The sequence below is a fragment of the Cucurbita moschata genome, unplaced genomic scaffold, assembly GCF_002738365.1.
Source record: "Cucurbita moschata cultivar Rifu unplaced genomic scaffold, Cmos_1.0 Cmo_Scf00052, whole genome shotgun sequence".
Lineage (NCBI taxonomy): Eukaryota > Viridiplantae > Streptophyta > Magnoliopsida > Cucurbitales > Cucurbitaceae > Cucurbita > Cucurbita moschata.
The window spans coordinates 672,390-682,984 of record NW_019268568.1 but is presented as its reverse complement, the minus strand read 5'-3'; the positions used below and the strand labels follow the sequence as shown (position 1 = coordinate 682,984).

Genomic DNA, 10,595 nt, shown 5'->3' with positions numbered 1-10,595 from the left:
AATATTAAAAAAAAAAAAAAAAAAAAAAAGAAGAAGAAGAAGAAGAAGAAGAAATCAAATGTTATCAAACGGACCTAAGGCTTTTTAGGGGCAATGATAGACCACCTATTAGATCTCGTACACAAGGTGTGAAATTGAGATGAGAGTAAGCATGAGAAAGGGAGGGGAGTAGTTTGAGTTGGAATGTTTACAGAAATAGGGATGGATCTTTGTATTGGGTTTTGGGAAGAAAGTATTAGTAGGTAGCTAATTGGTGGTTGTAGCTAAGGATAACAAAACTTGAAATTTTTTGGCTAATTAGTGATTTGAGCGGCTTCTCACCTCCAGAGAGTGAACTAGGCCTTGAAATCCTGGGTCATAGTTTTGCTATGGGATTTGTAGACTGTGTTCTCTTGGTATATTCGTCTAGGTTTCCATCCTAAAATAGTACCGAATGCTTCATCACTTCGTTGAATCTTGCAAACCATATTTATTAATGCTACTACTGGTGGTTTGTCAGCCATTATCTTTGCTCTCTGTCTGTGTTAGTTGCACAGGCATATATTTGTTTATTCTATTTGCAGAGGCCAAACTTCTTGATGAATATCTACCTTTTTTGTTTTCTTGTAGAGGTTTCTCTGGGAAGCTTGGCAAGATCTTACGTTGATCATATTGATGATAGCTGCTGTTGCTTCGTTAGTGCTAGGCATAAAGACTGAGGTGAGATTTCTTTTTCCTCATTGCGCTTGGTGTACATTTTATTGTTGAAAAAACATTTGAACTTCTATTAACGTTTGAAATTTTGGGTTTCTAAACAGGGTATCAAGGAAGGCTGGTATGATGGTGGAAGCATTGCTTTTGCAGTTATTCTTGTCATTGTTGTAACAGGTGCTATACATTGGGGCTTCTTTTATTGTTCTTATTTACGTTGTGTGTCATGCGTATGGTATCCTGTTTTCCTTCTGACTCAGTTACGTTATTTTAGATGTTTGAGTGAAGTGGTGTTCATGGGTTCGTTCAGCTCATTTTTAGAGTTGAACCAAAAATAGATTGGTTTTTCATTGAAAGAAAGAAAGTTGATCCATAACAATAGATAGCTGACAATCAAGTCAACCAAATTGTCAACCAGAAGAACAGTTCGTTGTTTTGAGGGGTTAATCGACTTAGTTCACAATTAGACGTCACCTAGTGTCCGTGCAGCACATAGAGAGTCCCAAAACCAACTCTCTCCCTTTGAAGGAATGCCAAATAAAAAACCCTAAAAAAAAAACTTCTCTCTCTCCTCGTTTTGGGATGGAGGAAGTGGCAGCAGCTGATTGGTTATGTCCTATGTCCATTTCCCATGCCTTTTGAGTTTTCCTTTCATTTGAAATCTCTGGCACAGTTGAACTTGTTCTCGATCACATGACATATCCAGTCAGGGCATTGAGGATGAGTTGATTCACATGACAAATCCAGTCAGGGCATTGAGGATGAGTTGATGTAGAAGAATCAAGATGGTTTGGTGAAAGGGAGAAAAGAGAGCGAATTTGAAAGATTGGGAGGGGAAGAGAAATGAGAGAAAAAGTTGAAGTTGCCTTGAGAGATAGAGAGAGAATTAAAATTCGGATGTAGTTGACAACTAGCTCAGTAAAGGTGTGTCAGGCTTGTGGGAAGTTAGGGCTGGTAATGTGTGTCGGACTTTCTTTCCTTAGGTTTTTTTTTTTTGGGAGTGAAGGTGCTAATCTTGTAGGCAAGTTTTTTTTTCTGTGTTTTCTGTTTTTTGGCTTTTTAACATACAAATCAATCAGTTCAGTTTTATTTTTGGTTTATTAGATAGAAAACTGAACCTAACCGATAATGTCAGTTTTTTGCTATTGATATTTAAAAAACTAAAGCTGAAACCAATAGAACAGACATTGGTTGTCGCTTTTTTTATTCTAGTTTTCATCCCTACAAAATTTGAGTATTAATCAGATCTATTATGAAGCAATGGAAGCAACTATACTTTTATTACTGTCATGAGAAGTTTGCTAAGAAAGAAACTACGATTTCTTTGCAGTTATAGCCGCACAATTTTTCACATGTTGTTTTGCACACGTCTTGAAGCCTGAAAACAGTTTTCTAATAATTGCAAAAGAATACATATCTTTTTGTATTTATTTTCTATTTGTGATTTAATTCACTCATCTCGTCTACAACTATTTCCAAATCTTTTCACTGACAATTATCTTATCTTTTCTATTTTTGCCTTTTTTCCCAGCTATTAGTGACTATCGGCAATCTCTTCAATTTCAGAATTTGAATAAGGAGAAGAGGAACATACAAGTGGAGGTAAGCATAGTTATTGTTCTAATAATTTTCACCACATGCCTGTAGTGGTCAATTTTTCTTTGAGATATGGTGCCAAAGAAACATCCCATTTAAGGGGGTAGATCTTTTTGGACTTGGAAATGTCTTCATTACTATTTTGTTTCTAGTTATATCCACCTACTAGGTTTCTTGCTTGTGGTTTTCAATTTATTTTATCCTAAGTTTATTTAGGTCGTTTCTAGCTGATCTATTTTGGTTGTCATTGCTTGAATAGGTTGGGAAGTCTTATATTGTTGAAATTATAGTGCTACTAACACAATTATTTGGATGTTCTTTATATACAAAATTTGTTTAATATACAAAATTCTGACTCTTCTTTAAGACGAATGATAGTATTTTGTAAGAAAGAGAAACGATATTTCATTAATGTAATAAAATTTTAAAAACCACGAACTAAAGTGGGTTAAAGAAAAGCTCCTACAATCAGCACATATATTATTTGAAGAATAAATACAGAACAATTTACTAAGCCTGCACCAGGGTCGGCTTTGAATATATGAGGTGGGATAAATAAGTGAGTTATTTCTTTTTCTTTGCCATCGAAGTGTTTCAAAGCTTCAAAATGAACCGAGGCTAGAGGACTTCAACCACCTCAAATTGTGAGCACCAATTTGGGATGAGAGTTTTATTTTCTGAATTCTTTTCATGAGGGTTTATACTTTGCCACTGTTATCTTCCCAAATAAAGATGTTTGCCTTTGGATTCTTAACTTTTCAACTCACTTTCTAATGAGGGTGTAGAGATGAATATTACCGGGTTGAGATTTTGCAAGAGAGAGTATTGCCTGTAAGTGCTAGGGGTGTTCACTGGTTGGTTAGGCTTGACTTTAGAGTTCACAGACCAAGAACTTGATGCTTCTGTTAGTTCGGTTCAACTGTTCACTGACTCAAGGAATATGAGGGCAAGGTGGGTCAGTTTGGTGGGCTAAGAGAAAGGCGAGCATTGGGGATGAGTCAGAGATTGATAGTCACGTTGGAAAATTAATGATGGGGGTAGAGGAAGGAAGACACTAGGGTCGACTAACTAAAGGGAGGGGAAATTTAAACCTAGGCAAAGGGTATTAGAAAATTTAAGAAAGAAACTGGAATTCATGAATGGACGTTGGATGCACAAACACAACGTGCAGAAAAAAAATCCAGTCGACATCCTTCTTTTTCTTCTATTTATCTTCTTTCAACCATTTTTTTTTTTTTCCTCTTTTTTTGCCCTTCTCAAGGAGAGTGCCTATCTTGCCATGAACATGTTCGTGGCAGCTAAAACGCACAAAAGACGAGTACCTTGTTGAAAATGCTTGCCTAGGCTACCACTCAGGCGATGGCCATGCTTCTTGCATTGCCTACTGAGTGAAGCACATTATATTTATCGGTTGGCTCAGTTTAGGGTTTGCTTATTATTACTATTATTATTTTTGATATCCAAGAGTGTCAGGCCATAAAGCTTAACTTTCACCTGTATATGTTTTGGTTAGGTATCTTTAAAAATTTACTATCTACCAGCTTTGATGTTCTCACGATGTTTGGAGTTTCCTTTATTCTTTCATGGTTAATGAGGATTTGAGTCCTCTTGTGCTCTTTATATTTAATAATTTTCTGAACTTTGTCACATAATTTTGCCTTTTAATCTCATAGATCTTAATGTTGATATTCTCTCATTTCTTTTTACAAACTGTCATCTCTGCTGCTTATATGGTTAGCAATTCTAATACCACTATTGTTGGATTTTTATTTTTATTAAATAAATAATTAACACCTGAATTAATAGGTTGTTAGAGGTGGTCGTCGAATTGAGGTCTCAATTTATGACATCGTTGTTGGTGATGTTATACCACTCAATATTGGTGATCAGGTCTGCAGTTCTATTCTTTTCTTTTTTGTATTTTATGACACTCACATTTCGATGATGAACTGTTATGCTGATAGATCTTCGTTAGGTCCCTGCTGATGGCATCTTAATTTCTGGACACTCACTTGCCATTGATGAATCAAGCATGACTGGAGAGAGCAAGATTGTTAGTCTTTATAAATCTTTGCCTTGTTAGAATAAATGAACTGCTCTTAGGTTCTCTTTTCTTCTAAATGAGAAGGAGGGTTGCTTCATTTGTAGGTTCAAAAGCATGGTAAGGAACCTTTTCTGATGTCTGGATGCAAAGTAGCTGATGGTAGTGGCAGCATGCTGGTAAATGTTTCTTTACTTATTTTTGGGTTAGGTCTTTTTTCTTGAGTTTTTCACGAGTGCAGTTTATCCAATATTATTGTTAGGTTTGTGTGGGTGTGTTCATTTTACGTCTTTCAGTCCTTTGGTCTGAACATTACTCGAGAGTCATCAATTTGAATCATGTTTACTATTAAGCAGCAAGATATCAGTTTACTTCTTGAAAAATATATTAATTTATTTGGGTTTGAATTTAAATGTTAAGTTTTTCTCAGCCTTTATCTAAGCCTGGATATTATTATTTATTTCTTTGGACGTCTGGGTGATATGATAATCTGGAAATTGCACAACTTAGAAGGATGTTAGTATGTTGGACGTCTGTTTAAAGTTGTTAGTATCATGAACTATATCAACTTTCCCTGGAGTTGGATGAGTAAATGTGAGTCTGCGTACTGTAAGTTGAAATGATCACTTTTTTTTTTCCCTTTTTTTAAAATGTTTATAAAATATTTATATCAGTCTTTGTACGTGAAAAATGCTCTTGTTATTTGGTTTCATACTCTTTGTTCACCATCGCCATAGCCAACCTATGTGGCACCAATATGTCATTGTTAATATGTTAATACACATACTTGAAGTCATGTTATTAATAATTTGCTATAAGATAAATTATACTAAGGAACAAAATGATTTTAAGGGCTGAAATAGGTTTAGGGAAAAAAAGTTCAGGATGCGAATTTCCTATTGGAGACGTGTTAGGGATACGCTTCAGACATTTCTTAGGGATAAAGAAGCTCACTATATAGAAAATAGTGTGGCTGGAAGCCACTTGAGAAACAAAACAGGCATCGCACATGATTCTATTTCTATGTTTGTTTTGTAAATCTTAATGGATATTGGATTTTGTTGGTTGTTTCCCACCTATTTAATGAATTGTGTTCTCTTTTGATGTTTCAATTTAGATATGAATTTTGTTTTACAATTTAAAAATTTATGCACACGTTTTTTAAAAAAAAAACTAACATGTTTCCATTGTGTTGTGCCTAATGTTTCTCGAAATACTGCCACATGTTGGTGTAGTAATTCTTTGGTACAAGAATGGCCTTTAATAGGCTGTTTAACATTTGCGCAGTTTTATATATATGGGCTTTGTTCTATGGGAATGTTCCATGAATGTGGCTTACACTCCCTTATAAGAGGTGTTGGTTTCTTATCTTGGGAAGGAGAACTTCTTCTGTCTTCTAAACTGGTGCTATCTTTGCATAATGACAATTTTGAGCTTTAAGTTTGTCGAGGCTTTGATCCTAATCCTGGTGCAGATAGTATGGGAATCTGTGTTTTTATTATGTTTGAATGTAACATGATAAATTCTTTGTTCATAGTTTAAGATAGCAACATCAGTAACTGGCAACTAGTTAAGTCGAAAATAGAAATTAATTGACAGTAGCTTTAGCCAAAATAACAATCATGAACGGTAGTGGAAATTGCAGCAAGACACAGTAAAATTCATGAAGCCCAATGCCTAAAGCTTATCTACATTATTATTTCAGGTTACAAGTGTTGGAGTTAATACTGAATGGGGTTTGCTTATGGCAAGTATTTCTGAAGACAATGGCGAGGAAACTCCTTTGCAAGTATGATCCTCATTTTTTTTTCCCGGTTATTGACAGTATATCTTCTCCTGTTCCATTTCACAGTTGATGAATTTTAATAGGTGCGTTTAAATGGTGTGGCAACTTTAATTGGTATTGTTGGACTCACAGTAGCCCTTGCTGTTTTGATTGTGCTCCTCACAAGGTAAATCAGAGTCTGGCTAATTACGTTTGTCCATTTCTAATGGATAGGAGATTCTTGTTTAACTATTTTTTTGGCTTCCTTTTTTATCAAACAAATTTGAGCAGGTATTTCACTGGTCACACCAAAAATCCAGATGGAAGTCGTCAGTTTATTGCAGGCCAGACAAAAGTTGGCCGTGCCGTAGATGGAGCCATCAAAATTGTCACTATTGCGGTATGTGTAAATTTAAAATGTTTGGAGGATTGACTGAAGGATGATGATGATTACACATCTTAAAAGCATGTGTGAAAGATTTGTACGATGGATGAATGATGTGCATGTCTGCTTGGATGTGTATTTACAGCTTTTATAACACATTTTGCTTTCAATGTTTTTCATGTAGGTGACCATTGTTGTGGTTGCTGTGCCCGAAGGGCTTCCACTAGCTGTTACCTTAACGTGAGTGCTACTTTATTTACTAATGACTTTGTGTACTTATTGTTTATGAAAAACATGTCCTTTTACACATTTAATTTCTAAATTTCTGTAAAATCTCCAATCTTGTATGTCTTATGCTTCTCCTATGGTACATTAGTTGCTTTTGTTTCCCTGTGGTTTTCCTGCTTTATTGGTACTGTTGGACTTTCTATTCCTAATTTTTGTATAAACTACTTCAATGCAATAGAAAAGAATTTTATAATTGTATTTGGAATGCACTAAGCGTTTTGTTTATTTATTTCTTTGAGATTTCATCCTACGATATTTTGACAATTCCTGCAGTCTTGCTTACTCAATGAGAAAGATGATGGCAGACAAGGCATTGGTAAGTTCAGTTGTTTATTCCACGGTCATACTTGGGTGAATTTATAGATATTGCAGATTTATTGATCATATGCTTACATACTTTGATGGGACATAATATAAGGTGCGGAGGCTATCAGCATGTGAGACGATGGGGTCTGCTACGACTATTTGTAGTGATAAGACTGGAACCTTAACTTTAAATCAGGTAAGTTTCATGAATTTTCTTTGATTTTTAAGCTTACCTTTTATTCTGGTGACAACTTGATCCATTGTTTCTTGATTTTGATCTTCAAAATTCTATTTTATATGATGTTAAATTGACAGTGATTTCATAACTCTCTCTTGCCCTCTCTCTAAAAATTTGTCCATTTCCTTTAGAACTCCTTGGAACCAATCTTTCTTTTGCTTTTATTAACCTGGTTGGCCTTTCATGTCTGTTTACCTTGTTGGTCAATTTTGTAGATGACCATTGTTGAGGCTTATGTTGGAGGGAAGAAGATTGATCCGCCAGAGAAGAAGTCAGAGTTGTCTCCCATGATACACTCCATACTTGTTGAAGGCATTGCTCTAAACTCAAATGGTAGTGTATATGTACCTGAGGTATGCTAAAAAAAACCAGTGATTATTTCTTAGATCTATTGAAATTTCCAGAGCCTTGAGTTTTTGTGTTACAATTATCAAAAATAGATTCAAATCCAATTTTGTCATCGTCAAATATGTATAATATGTCTAGCAACCTGTCGTAACCCTAGTTTTTAATTTTCAGAGTGGTGGAGAGGTAGAGGTTACAGGTTCACCTACAGAAAAAGCTATTCTTAATTGGGGTATCAAGGTACTTTTCAATTGAGTTCGTCCTTTTTTCCCTACAGAATTTATTTGAAGCATACAGTATTAACAATAATACTGCGGCTACAGCTAGGAATGAACTTTCAAGCACTTAGATCAGAATCTGCAATTCTTCATGTTTTCCCCTTCAGTTCAGACAAAAAACGTGGTGGTGTTGCAGTTCAACGGGTAATCAGCTATGCTGTGTCATCTGAAATTTACTCTGAATTTTTTCGTGTTTTTGTTAGGTTTGGAATTGTTTCTCTGAATATAATATTTAGAATTGCCTGTAGTGGGTAATTGGAACCTCCACTATATATGTTTCTTTAGAGATCCAGGAATTTAATTTTCTCATGTGGCTCCATAAACCATTTTCTAGACTTGATGATGTGGAGACAGTAAAAATATGGACAGCTTTTACTTTTGGGATTGAGGTTGCTTCTCATTATTCAGTTTGAGATCCATATCAAAACAATTATGTTATTACTTTCCCTGGCACTTGACATTGTTGTATAGTGGCTATTGCCTTTTTGGTTCTTGATTAAGTGTTAGATATTTGGAATAATGATACATGAATATACTATACGGTTTTTACAGGATAATCAAGTTCATATACACTGGAAAGGTGCTGCTGAGATAGTCTTGGCATCATGCACACGGTTTATTGATGAACATGATCACTCTGTCCAACTAGATGAAGATAAGGTCCGACACATTTTCATGTGAATTCAATTCCCGTTTCTTTTTTATAGTTTCATGTATCATAGCTGAATATTAGCTACCTTATCACATATGTTCAATAATTAGTGACCTGCTACCATGTTGGAAGATTTTGATATGCTCAGTTGTACCGATCTTTTTTGTTTTTATTAGCAATTTATGCTGTAGTATTTGGTATTTTTTGCAGATGAAGTATTTTAAGAGAGCTATTGAGGATATGGCTTCACGTAGTTTACGTTGTGTTGCAATTGCATATAGATCTTTTGAACCTGAGAATGTTCCTGATGGCGAAGAACAATTGAGTAAGTGGGCTCTACCAGAAGATGACCTTGCTTTGTTGGCTATAGTTGGTTTAAAGGTAGGTCTTTGTTATTTCACTTGATTCTGCATCTTCAGTTATAAGATAAAAAGTTGTACAGCTTGAAGCCATGTGAAAAGTTCTGTCTTTGCCTTCACATGCTCGTTAATTTGAACTAAAAATTTTGCTTATACATTCTGTTAGCTTCTGGCAGAATGTCCTTATGGCTGAAGATTGTAGATTTTTTTTAATCAAAAAATTTGATAATCTTCCTCATTTTATTATTACTTTTGTGACATTTTTCTGTCTTGAAACATAGCTATTCAGTTATCAAGAGATCAGCATCATGCCTTTGTTATTTGGTTATGATTTTGCATGTAATCTAATGGAACACTAAAAGCAAATATGAATGTGCACGGTTGTTTGTGCTTTCCTTTTGTCCCCAAATTTCCTAAATTTCTAGAATTTAGGCTTATGCATGCTTTTATTATCTTGTGCCCTTTGGATTGTAGGACCCCTGTCGACCAGGAGTAAAGGATGCAGTACGACTTTGTCAAAAGGCTGGTGTTAAGGTATTCTTTTCTGATAAATATTTTGTTTTTATTACATAGTATTATGAATGATTAATACGTTTGGGCTCAAAACATTAATGTTGAATTTTCTCCCCTCCATACTGGCAGTTATAATGTTTTATGAAGCTGCATATTTATTTATTTATTTTTATTTTTATTTATTTATTTATTTTTTTTTTTTTTGCATATATGCACATGCTTAAGATGCTACTGGCAACTTTTTTTTGGTTATTCCTTATTCTTATTGGTTGTTTGTGCCCTTTACTAGCAACTTTTATGGGTTATAAGTTGAAACCTGATGTAGGAAGGTATTATGTGTAAACTTGAGTTGCTGAATGTTGAGGTCTTGGGACTAAAGAACTGTGAAAATTTGAAGGCAAATTCGAACATAGCAGAAAACTAGAGTTCTCATCACAACACCTCAGGGATAACTATGATCTTGGATATGAGTTCACTAGCCTTTTAGATAATATCTGTTCGAACTTGTCCACTATTGCCTGGAAGCAAGTTATAACAGCTGTACTCAACCAAGAAATCTAGGACTTACAAATATGCTTGAAATTAAGAAATTTAATTCCAATTGAATTTCAGTATATGATGTTTTTATAATTGTTGTTTTCCTTATTTTGTTGAAATCTTCAAGTTATTCCTTGATTAATCTCTTTTAGTTGCCTTCTCTTAGATCAATTTTCTCGGCCATTCACATTTTCTTTTATCTTTTACCATATGTCTCTTGTATAATAAATGTTCTCGTCGTTTCTTTATTACTTTAGGATACTCCATATATATACATTAACTCCCTATACAGTCTGTACAAGAGTCTCTTTTTATTGGATGTTAACTATTACTCTTGTTTTTTAGTTGGATGTGGACTGTTTATATTCACTAAAAAATATTTCATGCATAGGTGCGCATGGTCACTGGTGATAATGTGCAAACTGCTAGAGCTATTGCGTTGGAATGTGGAATACTTGGTTCAGATTCAGATGCTACTGAACCAAATCTTATTGAAGGAAAAGTATTCCGTGCCTTATCTGATGCCCAAAGAGAAGAAGTCGCTGAGAAAATATCAGTGCGTCTTTTGGATCCCTCTCTGCCACACCCCCCCCCCCCCCCCC

General features: G+C 34.9%; 1 protein-coding gene across 2 annotated transcripts in view; it reads left to right on the top strand.

The window, feature by feature from the left end:
* Nucleotides 1-10,595, top strand: part of LOC111436169 (calcium-transporting ATPase 10, plasma membrane-type-like) — a 24,696-nt gene that overhangs the window by 11,206 nt on the left and 2,895 nt on the right. For both annotated transcript variants that reach the window (XM_023073880.1, XM_023073879.1), the window contains exons 8-26: nt 610-699; nt 798-867; nt 2,222-2,292; nt 4,093-4,176; nt 4,262-4,339; nt 4,435-4,506; nt 6,033-6,116; nt 6,197-6,279; nt 6,384-6,492; nt 6,662-6,717; nt 7,039-7,081; nt 7,184-7,267; nt 7,525-7,662; nt 7,829-7,894; nt 7,978-8,076; nt 8,485-8,592; nt 8,795-8,965; nt 9,418-9,477; nt 10,385-10,549. In XM_023073880.1, coding sequence (XP_022929648.1) covers nt 610-699; nt 798-867; nt 2,222-2,292; nt 4,093-4,176; nt 4,262-4,339; nt 4,435-4,506; nt 6,033-6,116; nt 6,197-6,279; nt 6,384-6,492; nt 6,662-6,717; nt 7,039-7,081; nt 7,184-7,267; nt 7,525-7,662; nt 7,829-7,894; nt 7,978-8,076; nt 8,485-8,592; nt 8,795-8,965; nt 9,418-9,477; nt 10,385-10,549 — 1,731 coding nt within the window. The remainder of the gene's footprint in view (nt 1-609; nt 700-797; nt 868-2,221; nt 2,293-4,092; nt 4,177-4,261; nt 4,340-4,434; nt 4,507-6,032; nt 6,117-6,196; nt 6,280-6,383; nt 6,493-6,661; nt 6,718-7,038; nt 7,082-7,183; nt 7,268-7,524; nt 7,663-7,828; nt 7,895-7,977; nt 8,077-8,484; nt 8,593-8,794; nt 8,966-9,417; nt 9,478-10,384; nt 10,550-10,595) is intronic.